The sequence below is a fragment of the Chenopodium album genome, chromosome 15, assembly GCF_948465745.1.
Source record: "Chenopodium album chromosome 15, dcCheAlbu1.1, whole genome shotgun sequence".
Taxonomy (NCBI): Eukaryota; Viridiplantae; Streptophyta; class Magnoliopsida; order Caryophyllales; family Amaranthaceae; genus Chenopodium; species Chenopodium album.
This window is the reverse complement of record NC_137848.1, coordinates 44,062,710-44,082,995: the sequence shown is the minus strand read 5'-3', so window position 1 is coordinate 44,082,995 and position 20,286 is coordinate 44,062,710. Positions and strand designations below refer to the sequence as shown.

Below are 20,286 nucleotides of genomic sequence, written 5' to 3'. Positions count from 1 at the left end.
TTCTATACTCTGTATTGACTACTAATCTTAACTATTTTTTGGTTTTAAATGCGAAACCAAGAAAAAATTAGAGCAGATCTGCCTAGTTACAAAACTTACAATTTGTGCCCCAAAAGGCCAAAAGTAAGAAGATAATTAAATCTTTTTAGGTTTTACAATGTATACTTTTACCGTGAACTGTGTAACAATTAAGTCGCTTTGGCCGAGTGGTTAAGGCGTGTGCCTGCTAAGTACATGGGGTTTCCCCGCGAGAGTTCGAATCTCTCAGGCGACGATTTACCAATTTTTTGTTATTTTTGCATTCGACTAGTTAAGTAATCATGCCATGTTAAATTAATCTTCAACTCTTAAAAATATTATTCAAGAGCCTAATATTTAATTTTGTAAATTTTTTATTTTTTTAAGTATTTGGTCATAATTTAAAGTTTTAACATGCGTCTTTTATTGAGCCTTAGTACAAGCTTTGTTTTGATTCCCTCATAAAAAAAAAAAGTATAAGCTTGTTTTGAAAATCATAAATTGGTTGCTTATATATGTATGACCAATTAGGTAAAAACAGATTAATTTATTAATCAATAACTTAATATTAAAACAGACATCGAGAGTGACACTTGTCACATCCTGGTGCTATTTTTTCCCTCCAAAACTCCCCTTTCCTTTTTAACTTCTTTTTTTTTTTTTGTTAATATTTAATTCTATAATAATATCATTCCAAATTTTTTATATTATCTTTATGACAAATATATATTCCTTTTTATTTAGTATTCATAATTATTCTATATACATTTACCTAATTAACCTAGATAATTATTTCAACTTCTTTCAAAAATAAATAAATAATTATTTCAAATCCTTTTAACTATCTTTTAAATAGAGTATTATTATATTTTGCCAAAAAAAGTTATTATAAATTGATTCATATAATAGATGTTAAAAAAATTACTTTAAAACATCACTTAAATTTTTTTCCAAATACCTCTAGCTAATATTTATTTCAATTCAATATAAATATATATTCAAGTTAATTACAATTTTGTTTATGAAATTTTACTACTATACGTATATATTATCACAAATTGGTTTATAGAGTATAGTATGGCTATAAAATAAATGTTGTATTTAACAAATGATTTTTTTGGATATGAAAATGATATATTATTTGTAATTTTGTGTATATTTGCACTTTTGCAAATAATTTTAGTGGAGATTTTAGTTTGTTGTTCAATTGATTTTTGATGTTTATTTAAAAATGCATTAATAAATAAGTATTCACTAATATGACCACTAAACCTGATCAAAGGCATGTTCTAAAAACTGAATTGAGCTGAGCTGAGCTTAACTGAAGTGAATTGATTGGAGCTGAAATGAACTGAACTGAATAGAGCTGAAATGAATTGTTTATGAGAGAAGGAAATTAGGAACTGAACTGAACTGATTGAAGTCGAACTGAAATTAAGCTGAAAAGAACAGGTCCTTAGCCCCGCTTGAAAAATTCTAGAGTTTGGGTAGACTAAAAAAATCCATTTTTAGATAATTTGTTGCTTTGCCTATTAATATAGATTATGACATTATAATTTCTATATATTTGATTTGTATGTTTTATCAAATTTTATTTGTTGGATATAATTAATTTTCTTAAAAAAATTAGACTTACCGTGCATGTCACGGGCCTTAAACTAGTTCATTTTATAATTATGTTAATTAACATTAAGAACAGACCAACTTTAATGAAAGTCACTATTCACACTTATTTTCCTGAGATTTGGCCAAATTAAAACAGGTAAAAATAAATTGTTTAAAAGACATCCTCACAAAGTCACAATAAAAATAATACTGTCGAACCCTGGTCGCTGGATTCAAAGTCCAGAGTGCTAACCACTACACCATAGAACCTTTGACATGTTAAATTAATCTTTAAGTACAGTGACAATAAGTCAATAAAATGCTAGACGGCTACGGAAACACAAGTCAAGCAAGTACTATTTAAGTGTCACAGTTTGACATTTTACACTATTCATCATTAGCTTTAAGTTGAGTACTAAGTATTTTACTTATACTAACACTATGTCATAATGTTTGTAACAAATGAGTTTACATGATATTTAGGTAAAATTTATTTGTGAATGTTAAATGGAAAATGGTAACGTATGTGATGAACATTAAGATAGAGAGATAACAACTTAAAATGAATGAAAATATTTATTGCACATAATGTATATCAATTGTTTTTAGTAAATGTTGTACATAGTATAATTAAATGTTACAGAATATCTTATCATGTACTCCCTCTGTATTGTAATAATCACAACAATTTGACCGATACATGTCAATGCACAAATTTGACCATTAATATTTATAACTAGTTATAAGCTTGGGCGATACCCCGGTTTATTATAAATTTATTACTTTAATCAAACTATACTTTGGCCTTGTTTGACACTGAGAGCTTAAATAGTGTGTGTGTGTGTGTGTGTGGTTTTTTTTTTTTTAAGATGAGATCTTAAGTACGTAGTTAGTTGTTTGTGTCAACTAGTTGGTTTGACTTTTTTTTTTTTTTTTTTTGTTAATCAAGAAAAAATGATAAATCAAATCTTTAAAATTTTGATGTCAATATATACTATTAATTATTGCAATTTTATGAATTAATGCACAAAAAATGGAGTAATGATTAATTTCTTATAGTACAAATAATATTATTTTGAAATTATTAAGGATTTCAAAGGGAATTTAAATAGGGCGGTTACATGTATATATGAAAAGGTTTTCAATCAAATTATATTATTCTGCATTATTAATAAGAAGGAAATTTAAATAGAGTAGTGGTTATACATATGAAGAGTTTTTCAATTAATTAAATATTAATACATGGAGGTTAAACCAATGAAGAGTTTTCCAAGAAGACTAAACATTACTACACTTCAATTATGTGGCAAGCTTGGAATATGATGTGGCGCAATAACACAAAAAAAAAGATACATGGCGATATAACACTCCTTACCTTAGAGTTTTAATAATAATATAGATTATAAATTAGTAAGAATTATAAAAGGTTTTTTTTTTTTTTTGAAACAAAAGAAGTATAAAAGGTTGGTACTATGTTAAACTAAAAAAAAATATTGGAGAAAACGACTTAGCTTTTGTATTAATATTAACACACAATACAATTAAAACAAGGCCTAACTTGCCTAAAACTCCTAACAAGATAAACTTGACAAATATACAATAATAACATATATAAAACTAACCGACTTCTAATACTCTTCCTCAAGTTGGAGCATGCAAATTATGAATGCCCAACTTACGTAACAAAAACCCAAACTATTGTCGTCCAAGAGTATCTGTCAACTGATGATTCGTAGAAACATAGGAGGTAGAAATATTACCCTTCAACAACTCATCACAAACAAAATGTCAAACTACCTCAATATGCTTCGTACGATCATGAAACACCGGATTCTTAGCAATATGCAAGGCCGACTGACTATCACAAAACAATTGCATAGACTTCGAATGAACAACTCCAAGAGAAAGCAACAATGCCTTCAACCACTTCAACTCACAAGTAGCAACTACTATAGAACGATATTCGGCTTCGACCGAAAAGCGAGATGCGGTAGGTTGTTTCTTAGTCTTCCAAGAAACAGGCAAGCGACCTAAAAACACAAGATAACTTGTCAAAGAACACCGAGTCAAATGACACGCCGCCCAATCATTATCACAAAACGTCGTCAACCGTTTGATAAATACTAAACCAAAAATAATTACATGACAACATATAATTTTTATATATTGATAAAATGTAAATATAGTCAAAGTAAATATATGAATAATGTAAAAGTCAAATTGTTGTTGATCGTAAATGTGTAACATGGTGCTTAATTAGTTACAAGTATAGATTCATAATACTAATATTTTATAATATACTTCCCCTGTTTTTTTTTTATTTGCAACACTTTTCTTTTCACGATCGTCGATTCATAATTTCAATCGTTAATGTCTTTAATTACCAATATATAAAAATGATAAACATTTGATATTAAATTAGTATGAATTGAGCAAAAAAAAAAACAAGATCTCACAAGACTAAATTTTTCCTTAGGTATAAATCATCATAGTTAGTCTAAGTGAAACACATGAACATTGTAAAAGTCAAACTGTTACAACTAAAAAAAAACGGAGGAAGTATTTATTTATTTTTTTTTTAAGTTTCTTGTGTTCTGAAATTGTTAATTAAGTGAAGCAAAAATGGCTTTGCATATTGTATTGAAAAAGAAAGTCTAAAAAGGATGTCTTTGCATATTGTATTGAAAAAGAAAGTCTAAAAAGGATGTCTTTGCATATTGTATTGAAAAAGAAAGTCTAAAAAGGATGTTTAAAAGGTCCTACCGGGAGTCGAACCCAGGTCGCTGGATTCAAAGTCCAGAGTGCTAACCACTACACCATAGAACCTTTGATGGTCACATTTTTCAGTTATATTTTAAAAATATTAACTGTTTCTCCTAATTTTTTTCTCCCTTTTTTTCCTTTTTAACACAACTGACTTTGACAATGTTACTCCGTATTTATCAATGTCATTATTACTTGTATAAATTATGGACTTTATGGTTTACTAGAATGTACCCATGCATTAGCATGGGTTATATCTATATGTAATTTTGTATGTTGTTAGGATAATCAGTATAAGTGGAAGTTACAGAAATTTTTTTTAAAGGGAATTATTTATTTATTTTTTAGAACAATTAGGGATGTGGGAGTTATTTGGAAGTTATTTAAAAAAAAAATGAGAATTGAGAGCTGGAGGTTTGGAGTGATGGGGTGAAGTGTTGCAAAAACAATTCTTAAATTATATAAATTATATAAAAGTTTTGTGCATGGGAGTGGTAGCAGTGGAGCCATTCCCCAGAACCCGGTCTGTTCGGTAAAACTAGTTGTAGTTGTTGGCTATTAGCTTTTGAGTAACTATGAGCTGCAAAGGTAGCTGTGAGCGGTGAGGTAGTAGCTGTTAGAGGTTAGCTGTCAAGCTAGCGGTTCATACTATGAGTATTCGGTAAAAGTAGCGATTGAAACTATAAATACAGTTGTTGTTGTTGTTGTTATTATTATTATTATTATTATTATTACTATTATTATTATTATTATTAGTGTGACGTATTATGTATCATATATGTTTGATAATTTCAAATATTATGTAGTATAACATATATTGCTAATAAATAATCAATTTAAAAAAAAAGATAGAAAAAAAAATACTCCTCATAATGAAAGGAAAAAAAAAGGATATGAAATAGAAAATTTTGATATTATGGTTGGCCAAAACAAATAATACTAAGTCAAAAAGAATAGGAAAAAAAAAGTTCATTAAAAAATAAATAAAAAAAAAGGGTTGAACGCTACTTTACAATTTCAAAAGCTATCTTTTTTAGCTTTCAATAACAGCTACTTAAAAGCTACCTTTACCTCTAACAGATACTTAAAACACTAATTCATCAAACACTAGTATTATTTTAAGGTAGTGTTTTGACTAGGTCTAAAAGCTAACAGCTACCTTAAAAACTAATGCTGAACAGGCCCTTGAGAGTTGGGGGTTTGAAGTGATGGGGTGAAGTGTTGCAAAAACAACTCTTAAATTATATAAAAGTTTTGTGCATGGGAGTGATAGCAGTGGAGCCGCTTCCCGAAACCCGGGATCGAGGCACCACCCAGGCATTCCCACCCACAAATTACTCTTTTGATAAAAAGGAATGTGGGGCCTCGCTTACCAATAAAAAATTAATAAATTATGGTTTTTATAATTTTTTTTTTTTAATGAAAGAGGTTTATATAAATTTTTAATATTACTCATTGAATTTTTATTACCATATAAAAGAAGAAGCAAAACTAAAAAGAAAAAAAAGAAGAGAAATTCTCAATGATAACTCCCAAGTTTTACTACACGGAAATGGTGACCTCCCTTTTTTTATTGTACAAAATGACCCTAATTAAGAAATTTTTCTCACTTATGACATTAATGGGTATTATTTAGTTTTAAAAAAAATAAAAATAAAAAAAATAAATCAACTATGATTAGCTTTAAAAAAAAAATTAAAAAGAAAAACCACCAACCCAGCTACCACCTCCACCCTTATCCATCACCAGACCTAGCTAGCACCACCTCCAACCCAAATGGAGCCACCGAACACCCCTCATCTGAAATGCCAAACCTCCCACGACCCAAACCACCAAACCATCGCCTCCGCCCTCTCCTCTAATCATTCCTTCTCCGACCTAGGTCGTTTCAGTCGAAGAGGGGTGGTGGGTTTAAGGTTTGAGGTTTTTGATACTGGTGGGGAGGAGGCAAAAGATAAAGAGACAGAGGGTAAAAGAGAGGCCGAAGAAGAAAGAGAGAGAGGGAGGATCGATGGGTCGGGGTTTGGAGTTATGGGTAATGCGGGTGGTCGTCGTTATGTGTTCAACTGTCAAAAGTGATCGGGGTTTGGGTTTGATGGTCTGGGGGTGGTCGTGGTTCCAAGTTCGGTGATCTAGAGGTGGTTGGGCAATTAGGGTCGTTGACAGTGAAAGGGAGTGGTATAGGGTGGCTAGCTGGTGGAGCTGGGGGTGTGGGTGGATGGATGGTGGTTGTTATTTTGTTAAAGTGTTTTTCTTTTTTTTTCAAAAAAAAAAAAAAAAACTAACCTTAGTTGTGGGAATATTTCAAGCATCCCACACTTGAGCCCCATTGTGATCATACACTTAAGCATGGTGGCGTCCAAAGGGAAGGAAGCTAGAGTAAAAGAGTCGCCAACAAGTTTTAGGAACTTGTAAACCGTTCACAGGGTAAAGGTTAACGATCCATGAGATCGCTAACTCCACAGTGGTCTGGAACCATGACTGGATATTCGGGGATGAAGGTACAAATCCAACCTAAAAGAGATTGAATCTGCCTAGAAATAGGCCTCTACTTTATTCTTCTCATATTCATGTGCGCTTTCTGATCAACATACAATCAATATATTAATCCTAAACCTGTTTAATCTATGTTGGTTGAATATTAATGCACAAACAAAACTATTATTGGCGATCACTTGAATTATAATCATATTAGCCTAAACAAGATTATTAATTATCTTATTAAGCGTGATTACAAATGCAAGTTCCCTTTAAACCTGCAAGAGAGGGCGTGATCAAACAATAACAATAATAATATCAAGCAACATAATAACAATCATCAACATAATGATAATCCCAATTTCATCAAAGCATAATAATAGCAAGATCCTAGGCATGATACTAACAAGATTAATACCAAACCCTAGCATGTCACTAAACAATAAAGATCAAATCTTTAGCCCTAACATGATAGAAGAAAATAGGAAGCAACCTAAACATGATACTAGAAAGCAATAAAAGCATCCTAACATGATATTAGAAAGCAATAAAAGCATCCTAACATGATACTAGGAAGTAAAATAATTTAAACATGCTTTCAAAAGAATATAGCAATAAAACAAACTTACTTTGTTGCCTCGTATCTCTTTCTAATAACAAAATATACTCGTTAGTAACTTCAAGAAAATATTAAATTAAACAATTAATTTAAATAATTGAAATAGGGATTTGGGACCAAACCCTCAGAAATTATCAACCTTTCACGTCTAGGGCGAAGACAAGTTCGAGCTTGGCTAGGTGTGTCTAGAACTCGTGAATGCGATATTTTTTATTTGAAAAAGGCTAGCTAGAAAGAGGAAGAAAGAAAAGCTATCGCTTGAAAGAGAAAGAAGAAAGAAGATGAATGATGAATTGTTGTGAATTGTTGAATCCATAAAAAACGGGGAAATGCGACCCTATTTATAGAGAAAATAGCCCGGAAACGATAAAAAAAAGACCGAATCCTATCAGGAGTAAAACTGCCCAGAACGACAGGATCCAGCGCGACGCGACAGGCCTGTCGCTGTCGACAGCGACAGGCTTGTCGTTGCGCCCTGATTTTGTCGTTCCGCGTTGATTCACGCGTTTTCTAAAAACCTGTACGGAATCCTTAATCTAATTAAATTCGATTAACAACACCCGTACTTATCTATAAAAATCAGATTTAATCTCTTTAAAACATTTGTTTTAATCCAAATAGAATTCTTTATTTTCATAAAAGATATAATTATTATTTCTAATCCATTAGAACTCAAAATAACCTTCTAGATTATTCTAGAAGATTAAAATCAACCCTAATAATTTTAGGAATATTAATTAATGGGCCCTCCACTAGATCATTGGGCCATAAAACCATTTCAGGTCCAATTTAGTATTTTAGCCATAACTTCCTCATTATTCATCGAAATTGTGTTTATAATACGTCGTTGGAAAGCTCTTTTCGAGCCCAATCCAACTACACAATCATTAGACCCTTATCATGGACCAAACTAAATTGGACTGGACATTTTCAATAAATAGAGTACATTTTTTAAAACAGAAAGAAAGAATATTTTATTAAAACAGACGCATCACAAGACTTTTCACACTTTCACTTCGTTCGATAATCAAGTAACATGAAAGGTACTCATCACTGGGTTTGGTTTTGGGGAGACACAATCAGGTGTCTACACTTAGTTAATTTTAATCAACTATTTAATAAAATAAGGTTATTAGTGGGATAAAAATTTTAACTAAGGTCGTTTTGTATAATCAGTATCTTTATTTAGTATTTAAAGACACAAACCTTATTTGCCACGTGTCCTTTCTTTCTACATTTCGTTACTCCCTCCGTTTCATAATGTAGTCCTATTTAGAATCAATCACATAGAATAAAAAAAGAAGAATATTTAAAATCTAACATTAAAGTACAAAATAATTCATAATTAGTTTACTTTATTTAAGGTTTTTATTTATTTATTTATTTTTTTTGGGGGGGGGGGGGGAGCATAAGTCATAATGCAAAATTCAAAGTAGAGATTTTTTTATTTAAAGTCATGTCATCAATCCACAACCAATTAATTCCAAAAAAAATTATGTTAAAAATGGAACATATCTAATATGGGTTTTGAAACGTCCAAAATAGTACACAAGACTAACATTATGAAACAGATGAAGTATAATATTTTGCCACGTGTCCTTTTCTTTTAAATTTCTTAATAATCCTTTTCTTTTATTGACCTTCTTTATATGTCATTAGTTATTGTAGAACTTTTCCATCTTCCCCATTTACATAATAATAGCTCTAAAAATTTTGTAACCTCCTATTTATTCAACATATTGAATTTCTTAATCTTTTCCTCTTATCCGACCATCTTTCAAATTCAATTTAATTGAATGTGTTATTTAATTCATTGGCCCTTTATCATCTACCCTTTTTCCTTTCCTAATATAAATTTCTAATTAAGCAATTTTGACGTCATTTGAATTCCCTTAATAAAATTGACAAAAATATCTCCAAAAATGTTGTGCAAAATCTGTTCTACGATAAAAATGGTGATTGAAAGGAGATAAATTAAAGTTCAAAGAAGGAAAAGTTGAATGGCAAGAAAAGGAAAGGGCAAAGGGTGTAAAAATATTCAGGAAAACCCATATTGTATGGCATTGCTAACATGTCAAAAGATCATAAACACTTTTAAGATATTAAATGTTCTCTTTTAGAAATAGATTCTAATTTCATATTTGATGTTAAATGTAAATTTATAACAAGGATTTAAGCTTTAGTTATTTGATTTTATATAACCACCATGCATGCGCAGTGTTACTAGATTGTAAAAGTTATTTTTGTATCATAAATAATACTCCGTAACTTATATACAGCCCGTGCGTAAAACGGACCCAAAAATTAATTTAATTTCAAGATGATCACCATTTCCATATAGCAAAACTCGAGGATCACCATTGAAAATTTTCCAAAAAAGAACTAATTAGAACATACATTAGGAAGATAAAAAAGAACAAAGCCAATTCTTAGTGGGACGAGTATTTTAATAAACAATCTTTACTCTCGAAACATCATTCTTCACTTATTTTTCTTCACTTATTTTTACTTGGTACTCCCTCCACTTCAATTTGTTAGTCCCATATATTATTTTGGGCGTTTTAAAAAATTTACCCATATTGGATGTATTCCATTTTAACTTAGTTTTTATTTCTTACATTATACATATTAAATTCGAATTGGTTAAATTAATTGATTGTGAATTGATGAAATGACTCTAAATAAAGAAATTATTCCCTTGAATTATGCAATTATGGTTGACGGTTTCCTAAAAAAATCAAAAATATTTAAATAAGGCAAAACTATTTATTTATTTTATTTTTATTTTTTATTTTTTATTTTTTTTTTGACGGGAAATGCAAGACTTTATTAAGTAGAGAGAAGACTAATATCAGCCAATACAAACTCCAAAGCAGCTGCAGGAGCATCTTCCATCCAAACTCTAAGCTCCCCATAGTTATTACAAAGAGAAGCTAGACTATGGGCAACTCGATTTCCTTCCCTCTTAACAAAAGAAAAAGAACAAGAAAAACAAGAACTAGAAAGCTTTAAAATATCATGAACAATCGACCCAAAAAAAGAAAGACTAGCATCCGACTTCACCAAGCAAGAGTAGAGCTTAAGGCAATCGGTTTCAAGACAAAGCTTAATGAAGCCAGATTCGAGAGTGATGCTCAGAGCATGCCTCATAGCCATAGCTTCCGCAACATCCACGTCAAAAGCACCCCTCACCTTTAAGCACGAGGAGACCACCACATCACCAAGATGACCCCGCATCACAGCTCCCAATCCCACGCACTTGTTGCTGAATACAGCCGCATCGGAATTAACTTTGATTATCCCAGAACTAGGAGCAGACCACTGATTTGGTTGAGGCCGAACCGACCCTTCGATACTACTCGCCTCTAACACTTGCACATACTCTCCCACCAAACCCACGGCCTTTTGAATAAGCTCACCAACATCTTTTTTCTTTCCTTCATAAACCCAAGCATTCCTCCTAAGCCATAAACCCCAAATGAGACTCCAAAAAATACTCCACCATTGGTGGTCTTTATGCTTACTTCTCACTGATGCACGCCAAGTTCTAAAATTATTTCCTTCATACCTGTCAACTTCCAAGCGCAAAGGGGAGAGACGCCAGACTAATTTTGCTTCATTACAGAAAATCAGCATATGAAGACTGTCCTCACTCTTTTCCCCACATAAACCACACATATTATCAATGGTCATGCCTCGATGTTGCAAATTTACTCGTGTAGCAACACCATTTTTAACAGCTCTCCGTGCAAAATTCATCATCTCTGGAGGAACATCCACACTCCAAAGAGCATTCCAGTCAAAGTCATCATGGCGACCAGAAGTAGATGCCTTCTCACGCTCATTCCTCAAAGACAGCATCTTGTAGGCACTTTTAACAGTATATCTACCATCATTCGAGAAATGCCATACCCATCCATCTCTCCGATCAAATAGAGGGATAGGAATGGAGCAAATAGCTTCAACCTCCCTATCAGTGAACAAAACATTAAGAGCCTGCATATTCCAGTTTTTCTCCATCCATAAATCACGCACCATATTGTAATTCGAATTGGTTAAATTAATTGATTGTGAATTGATGACATGACTCTAAATAAAGAAATTATTCCCTTAAATTATGCAATTATGGTTGACGGTTTCCTAAAAAAATCAAAAATATTTAAATAAGGCAAAACTATTTATGAATTGTTTTTTACTTTAATGTTAGACTCTAAATATCCTTTTTTTCTTATTTTATGTAATTGATTCCATATGGGACTATGATATTGAAACGGAGGGAGTATTTGAATTTTACTTTTGGCTCCAAAATGTAAGCCAAACCATTATAGTATAAAATCCTCTAAGAATTATATTTGCATAGACTTTTAATAGCCTTATAGGATTAAATGTAATTCCAAAATACTTCCTCCAGTCCATTTCTGTTGTAATACTAACCTTCACGATCTTCAAATGCGCATTTTTTATTACAAATATATTCAAGACTCCGGAACACCTGCCGCAAGGTGAGGAGGCCCCTGGTCAACCTGCCGAGGTCAAGGATCTGGAAGCACCAATTGTAAATCACTTATAATACGTAGTACATTTTATTGTCAAAGTCTCTACACGATAACCACCAAAGTCAATACGTAACAATAGAATATGGAGGGAATAACAAAAACATAGCTCAAGTTTATACAGGAATACTGAACACATTTTTTGGGCACACTTTGGCACGAGGTATCCAATCCATTTCAGTTTCAACAGTTGGATCATTTAGGGGGTGTTTGGTTCAAGCATATTAGGTATAAGGTATAGATTTGGAATGACCAAAACCCATACCTTGTGTTTGTTTCTTGAAATTTCATTTTTCAAACCCATACCTCAAACCCCTAAGGTATGGGTTTTTGAAACCCAAGGGAAGAGGTGGGTATGGCTCATACCCATACCTTTAGGTTTAAAATTAAAAGGAAAACCATCATTCCTAGATAAAAACCAAACACATGAAATTAAGTATCAAGTTCCAACCCCATACCACCCAGGTTTCATTCCTCATTCCAAACCCATACCATTGTTTGAACCAAACGCCCCCTTATACTGACCATAGCTTGTTAGGACAAAAGGATTTCTAACTAGGCAGCAAAAACATCAGCTCCTTCCCTTCTATGCTCATAGTTATATGAGTCAAAAACATTCAGATGCCCAATTATCAGGGTGTAGAGTGTAGACTAATAATAAACACAGAAAATAGAAGAAAAGATGCTCATCTATCGGGGTTTATGCAGTAGTTAAGCTATCAAAAATGAGGAAACTGAAAGAAATGAGCTGCATCAATTCAGAAATAGAAAACCGACAAAAATAAGAAGAGAAGAGCCTCTTCATTACTTCAAAACTTCTGAAAAGAATCACTGTTACATGATAATATGACAGATGGAGACACGATATTGTCCACGATACTTTCATGATCATCTGAAAATAGTCCAGCCACTTCAACAAATAACATTCATGGCTAAACAACAAGGAATATATCAATGAGTGTGTTACACTTGAAATGGCAAAGGAATATTTTTAGCTGAGTGGTCAAAGTCCAAAGCCAAAGATAGCTCGAATCCTTTGGAAGATAAGATCTCGCCAGCCTCTCTCTGTGTTTTCCACCACAGTTTCATTCCCATATCTGCATCAGATAAGAGCATACCATCAATCTATCAAGAACCAGTGGGCATACATACAATATATTAGACAGACACAAACCCTAAACTACAACCAACCTATCTTCCTCGGGAACATCAGTCTGAACCAACTTAACCACAGTGACACCAGATTCTGGCTCCTCAAATGTCAGCTTCACCTGGATACACCAATTATTATGAGATCAATAGAAAGACTACATCAATCAAAAATTAAATGTATGGTGTAAAATATAAATACAATAATAAAATAATGCGTAGTAGTATTACAACAGAATCTCGTTGCAGAGGTTCTCGCACTGCTAGCTTGTTCATCAACATGTTAAATGGCAACAATGGGCAAAATGCTACAATATTATAATACTTGGTACAGCAAAATCCTCTCCATCCCCCTTCCCACACAACAACAAGACTAGTAATTACACCACATACAAAAAAGCATTAAAGTGCGGTTTCACACATATTAATGTATACTCTATTTAGTAGTTCAAAATTCAGCCCACCTCAAACTTTCACAATCACGTTATTCTGTTTAAGATCCCAACAGCTATCAGTAAGATACTCAATTATATACGTCAATTATTGTAATCGCAATGCAATTCATAATCATGATCTACATAGGGTGAAATAAGGTGACACCTTCTTCAACATCCTAAATTTATAGGGGCTTTGGGTATCAAAAAATATAGACTTTCAATCAATTTTACCAAGGGAACAGGCTTGAAGTTTAGCTTTAAACTCTCAATATGATCTTCAGCAAAATATAAGCTTCAATAGAATAGTATTACCTCTTATCTTGCTATTGGGGTGGACAAGTGGGTCTATAGAGTATGTATTCTCAGACTATTAGATCTCTTGTGGTCGTGTGATTTAAAGGATTGTGTCAGTTTGGCATTTGCAATGAGCTAATGTCTGATTTGCAGTAAACAGATAATTGAGAAGGATACTAAGAAATATTTTATAGCTCAAAATAACTTGTAAGTTGTAACTCTCTAGTCCAGCACATGATTTCAATGTTCTGCCATTTTCATAGGATAATTCTTTCTTTGTCAAAACTCAAAACTGTTTATGCTTGCTTAGTGATTCTTCACTGCCCCATTCTCCTTAGCATCAGGTGTAGAATTAATTTCTATACATTTGTTTTGCAAGATACGAAGTATTTTAGGAACCAAATACGGATAGCATAATTAACCAGGAAGCTGAAATCTCGACAGTGGAAAAATTTCAGATCCATTTCCAATAAGAAATAAAAATCAAAATTTCGCTCTCCGGCTTATCATAAAAAGAAACTATTTGGCTAAAGTTCAGCTTATCAGCTATCTAATCATCAATTTTTATACTTTTTGGGTAATAATGTAATCACCTTTGTTTCCATCTGTGCCATCTTCCTAGTCTTCTCTAAAAGCAGCCACTTAATCGACTTCTTATAGAGATAAATGGATCCCTCATAGTTTAAATATGATCTATTCAGCTTAAACCACTCTATCCTTAAAAAAGATGAGCATTGCTGGAATGCTAATGAAACTTCTAGTAATCTCAGTAAAAAAAGGGGTGCAACTACATCGGAACTTATATAAACTGTCATTCACTCATGTTTTTCCTCTTATATTTCAAAGATTTTTAGTGTATCTCCTTGCATAGGTTTTCTTTCATTCCCTTGTCCCTTTTGACTTAATGACTTGTGCTGAGCCGATCTAATGTACGTAGGTTCTCATAGATAATAAATGATGCACGCCAGAAAATAGGTCAGTATATTTTCTTATTTTGATCCATATTTATGGGCTAGCATGGAATGGAATTTTCTAGAGAGGGTAAATTTCCAATTACATTATCATAACTTGTGAAATTTTCAATTACATAGACTTCCTACTCTCTAGTTTCAAATCAGTTCAGGACATCTTCTCAGATCTCATGCTTCCTCCAGGTTTACAAAGAACTAATCTTGGCAGTTGGCAGGTCACTTTTGGTATTCTAGATAGTGCTTGGAATAAGGTCATTCTACAAGTTATTTTGGGCATCTGTACTAGTCAAGAGGTTTCAGGCATCCTCTCAGTTCTCAGGCTTAACACCTTGAAGTTACCAAAGAGTTGAGCTTGGCAGGTCACTTTATGATATCCAAAATACTGCTTGGGATAAGGTCTTTCTCCGGCACAAGTTGTTTAAGGTATCCGTATAATCAAGGGGTTCCAGGGAAAAGGAGAATATATTTATGCTTCAGGTGTTGTACGGGGCACATGCTTAAATGTATGAATGGTTTGAAAGGGCTAATGTGTTCACACTTAGCAGTTAGCACTGACTCTTTTATGATGATTTCTATCTAGGCAAGGTGCCCTTCTGAACCAATTTCAATCAAGAGTACAAATTCAAGCTGTTTCTGCATTTTCAATGGTCTTAAGTTTGTAAGGTCAACAAGTCTTAAGGCTCATCTTGATCAAGTAAGGGCAGCGCCCTGTAGGAAGAGGTTCATTTACATTTCAATATCTTAAAATCTACTCTTGTTTTGAAAGAGGTAAAAATATAAGACTTGACTCTAGGTATAAGTCATGCACAAATCACTCATTTATTATTGGTCAGATGTCAGTGACAGAATTAAACATTTAACCCTGGTTTTCCAGCAAAGTGTGTACTTACCCCACTTTTTAAGAATCAGTTTTCGACATGCCATAAGATTATATGAAACCCTTAGTTTCAAATTCCACTCAGAATATAAAATCATACAATTGAAAAGTGTTCCCTTGATATGAATGTACTAGTATAAAACTATAAATGTACTCCAAGGGAAATGAAATTCACACACACACACACACACACACACACACAAAAAGGGGGTCAGTCCTATACACACCACCTCTATGCCCTCCCTCAGCCCCTCAGACGAGGAACTCTCAGTCCTTAATACAGTTGACTGAGCAAAACTGCCCCCGGACAAGGGGCAAAAACCAGAGACCCTTATCATTAAGTTGGATACAATTTCAGCTAAGGAGCGGAGGAGGGAAGAAATCCAACTCCTTTATTTAGATAAAAGAGAAAAGGAAAGAATGGGAATGGAAACTACCCCCTTGTACCATCATCCCTTTCAATATCCTCAAATCCCATAAAACATCAGCGATTTCCCAAAAATAATACCCAGAATAAATACACAAATTTGAATAAAATAAATTAAAAAGGGATTAATCTTCTTCACAGATTACTTCTCAACTATCCACATTTTCTCTCTCTTCATTTCTTCATCACTTTCCCCAATTTAATTCCCTTCTCTTTTCCCTCAATTTTGAAACCCTAATTTCCCGATTCAATCACTTCCCTTCTACGCTATTATTCGTAATGCATAATTAGACTCAATTATTCAAATCAAGGGATATATATATTGTGAAATTTAAGGGTGATAATGGCAGAAGTAGGGAAACAACAGTGGAGTGAGCAATGCAACGGAAGAAGGAATTGGTGGAGTCTGATATGTCTGATTATGAGAAGAAGATTAACTTTACTAGTTTTTCTTTCCAAACTTGAAAAGATTTTATTCTCAAACAACTAATGAAAATTTTCCCTCCATTTCCCTCTCCCTCTAAAATTGTTATCCAGACTATAGACAATGTCCTCCGTTTCCCTTCTTTCTTTTCCCTCCCTTTCCTTATATCCAAACAAGGCGCAAAACAAAGTATATCTAACTATGCAAAAAAGCCAAACTTACATGTGAATATACAATATTAACACACGCGTAAAAAGCATAATTGTAAACCAATACCTGATATAACTTAATTGGAGCCAGAGGTAGCAAAAATTCAGGCAACTAGTTGACATGTAAAATATTCCTAAACATTAAGAGCCAAGCAAGGCAATGTAATCTCCCCTCAATGCGGGAAAACTATAACTACCGATGGCCCCTTAAGTCACCTTTTTTTTCCACTAATTGCCCTAAGTAGACTTACTCATCACATTACTATAAGCCTTTGATCAATTTGATACAACTGAAACTATCAATTGAGTAATTAGATTCAATGCCTCAAGAAAATCTAGTTAACAACAACAGAGCAAAAGAATAGGAACTTGAATGTAAGAAGCAAAACTTTCTCCTGCTCATCATGATCAGTAACTCCTTTACTCAAAGGCGGAAACTTTTCTCGTATTATGTCTATCTTTCCTAGAAAAACATGCCATCTAACCAAATGAAAACCTCAAACTTTTCCACAAGCAACTTTAACTCCTCTTCCTCAACTCCAAAGCTTTAGGATAATACAAGTGATCTACTTAATTTAGTAAAATAAAAAAATAAAAAAATAAAAAAAAATCCATCTCTATCTACCAGAGCTGGACAAATATGATCAAACAAGGAAGACAAACTCAAATCAAACATTTACACATCCGAAGTCCTAATCAATACCCTATACTATACAGTATAAATTCCGAACCGCCATTTCAAAACCCATGTCAAGATTTGAAGCAAAATCCAACAAAAAAAAACCATTTCCAATCAACACAGATTAACATCACAAGTTCACAACAAATCAAATGTGATGAAAATCAAATATCATCAATAAATAGCAACAATATACAATCAAACAATTCAAATCATCAACATAGAAAAAATGAGATTACCCAAAAAACATAACTCAAAAATATAAAATATAAATAAATAAATAGATAAAAATTAAAAATTTTAAAAAAAAAAAAAAAAAAAAAAAAAAAAAAAAAAAAGAGAGAGAGAAATGAAATTACCGTAGAGAAAACACCATCAGGCCAATTCCCAAACCTCCATTTCTGAACAATCAACTTCCCTTCCTTCAATTCAACATTAGTCCCAGTAACCGAGCCGTCAAAAATACTAAACTCTCCTCCAACCTCCCTACTAATCTTAGCATTACTCTGAGTAAAACCCTTCCACCTATTCTCATCCATCAATATCTCATACAAATCAACCGCCCTGCACCGAAACCTCTCACTCAATTTCACCGTCCTAAACCCTTTCTTCTCCTCACTCTTCTTCATCTCCTTCTTCTTCGGTACCGCCACAGCCGGTGTCGAACCCGCCCCACCTTTCGAACCCTCACCTTCCCCTGCCCCCGCCTTGGGCGCCACCTTCTTCACCTCCAGCTCCTCCTTACACGGCCCACCTCTTGCCATACTCTCCACATACTCCCTCACCTTCTCCAACACCACCGGCTTACCCTTCGCAATAAACGCCTCTTTTATCCTTCTCCCAACAACCCCATCATCGTCGAAACTGACCCTAACCTCCGGATCCTCATCCGCATTCTCATCGGAGATATACGGAATCTCGATTTTACCGACTGATTTTGAAACACAAACTCCTGAATCGTCCCTCGCCTCGCCCTCCCACGAGAGGGTAAGGGCGAGCTCGTACCCGGGGATAATCTTCCCCTTTCGGATGTTCACATACGCCTCGCCTTCAAGCTTCTCGAGCTTTGTTATCTTCACGAAGAGGTTTCCCTCCCCGGATAAGATTGTGAGATTGGATAGAGAATCTGAGAGCTTTGTTCTAGACCATTCAAGACAATCTGTTTCAGCCCAGTGCCAATTGTGGACGTTGGTTCCGTCTGGTCTGTCTTGTACTATCCAACGCTTGTCTCCTTCGCCGTATTTCGCCATTGTTGCAGAGAAGAAGGTTGAAGAGAGAGAAAGTGATGGGTTTTTAGAGAGAGAAAGAAGGGGAGCGAGAAGTGGGGCGGAGGCGAAGAAAAGAAAAAGGAAGTGTGTAGGTGTGTGTAGGGATGTCAATGGGGCGGGGCGGGGCGGATGTTGGCCTTCCCATCCCCATCCCCACCTATCATTTTCATCCCCATCCCCATCCCCATCCCCGCGGCGGGTCTAATATTCATCCCCATCCCCGCCCCGGCGGGTACAACTCCAAAACCATCCCCGCCCCACCCCCCACTTGGATATCCATCCCCGCCTAATCCCCACCAAATACCCGCCTAATCCCCACCCAAGACCCACCAAATTTCCGTGTCTCAAATACACAATCCTACATAATTAATACGGATTATAATATTAAAAAAAATATTCTTAATATTACACACATTTTTGTTTATAACATAAGTGTAGTACAAAATATTATAATTAATATTTATTTCACGTAATTATTTTTATAAAATAATATAAAAGTATATGTGGGTATGAGGTGGGGATGGGGCGGGTACGAAGTGGGGCGGGTGGGGCGGGTACAACTTAAAATCCACCCCCGCCCCATTACCCATGGCGGGTATCGTTTTCATCCCCATCCCCGCCCCACCACCCACCAAACCAAGACCCATCCCCGCCCCACTGGGGCGGGGATGGGGCGGGTCTCCTACTTGACCCGCCCCACTGACATCCCTAGGTGTGTGTGGAGTGGGGTTGGGATCTGGAGGGTTCTGATTTAGAGAACAGTCTAGAATGTTGTGTTCATTTTCATTTTACTTTTTTTTTTTTTGACAATTTTTTTTTTTTAATTGGTGATTGTTTGGGAATAAATAGAAGTGATTGTTTGTGTAGTGGTGGAATTTACGTTAAGAATATTCTTTTTTGCAAAAAAAAATTTCTTTTTGTTAAGTGTGGAAGAATTAGGCTCTGTTTTTTTGAGCTTATTGGCAGAGCAGAGCAGGGGTCAGCAGAGCAGAACAGATTAAATTTCAGCAGAGCAGATTTCAAGATAGCCGAGCAGAGCAGATTTCAACATTATTATTCATACTATTATTAATATTATTATTATTAATGTTGTTGTTGTTGTTGTTGTTATTATTATTATTATTATTATTAAAAACAAAACCTACAAAGTCAATCAAATTACAAAAAATTAGTGGGGAGCCGAGATACAATCTGGGCCCCCACTCCTCTAGTTATAGCGAATCCAATCCTATTGAAGATGTGAGTAGCTGCACGAGCACCAATATCCTGAGTCTTTGCGAACGCCTGAATCCTCTTCAACAACGCAACAGCATCCTTCTCTAATTCCCCAAAGAAGAAAAGGAGAAAGGAAGAAACCCATAGCCAATAGCCCTGCAGCGCATGCCATACTTGTCCCGCTTCCGCTGAGCCGCAACCGACACAACACGACCAGGAACGAAGTCAGACAATCCTGATTGTGTCAATGGAGAAGACCCCGTCAAGTCAACACATACATCAAGGCCTCTATCCCAGGAA

At 34.2% G+C, this 20,286-nt stretch overlaps 1 protein-coding gene and 2 non-coding genes across 3 annotated transcripts; 1 reads left to right on the top strand and 2 right to left on the bottom strand.

Annotated features, from left to right (window-relative positions):
* Positions 1 to 192: 192 nt before the first annotated feature.
* TRNAS-GCU (transfer RNA serine (anticodon GCU)) lies at positions 193 to 274 on the top strand. The gene has a single exon. It is a non-coding gene; the product is annotated as a tRNA-Ser (tRNA).
* Positions 275 to 4,377: 4,103 nt separating this feature from the next.
* On the bottom strand, positions 4,378 to 4,449 carry TRNAQ-UUG (transfer RNA glutamine (anticodon UUG)). Its single transcript has one exon. It is a non-coding gene; the product is annotated as a tRNA-Gln (tRNA).
* Positions 4,450 to 12,820: 8,371 nt separating this feature from the next.
* LOC145582299 (uncharacterized) lies at positions 12,821 to 18,864 on the bottom strand. The gene is made up of 3 exons (XM_081639298.1): positions 17,863 to 18,864; positions 13,228 to 13,307; positions 12,821 to 13,133 (listed from the first exon to the last, which is right to left on the bottom strand). Exons 1-3 carry the CDS (start codon positions 18,751 to 18,753, stop codon positions 13,040 to 13,042), a joined length of 1,065 nt encoding a protein of 354 aa, XP_081495424.1. The 5' UTR covers positions 18,754 to 18,864; the 3' UTR covers positions 12,821 to 13,039.
* Between the last annotated feature and the right edge of the window lie 1,422 nt (positions 18,865 to 20,286).

Bases quoted from the DNA above. Each gene is read 5' to 3' on its own strand.
- LOC145582299 (XM_081639298.1), bottom strand. From the start codon at position 18,753: ATGGCGAAATACGGCGAAGGAGACAAGCGTTGGATAGTACAAGACAGA. The intron at 13,308-17,862 runs GTAATTTCATTT...TGGTGTATCCAG, and splicing joins CTGATGGTGTTTTCTCTACG to GTGAAGCTGACATTTGAGGA. The intron at 13,134-13,227 runs GTTGGTTGTAGT...TATCTGATGCAG, and splicing joins GATGTTCCCGAGGAAGATAG to ATATGGGAATGAAACTGTGG.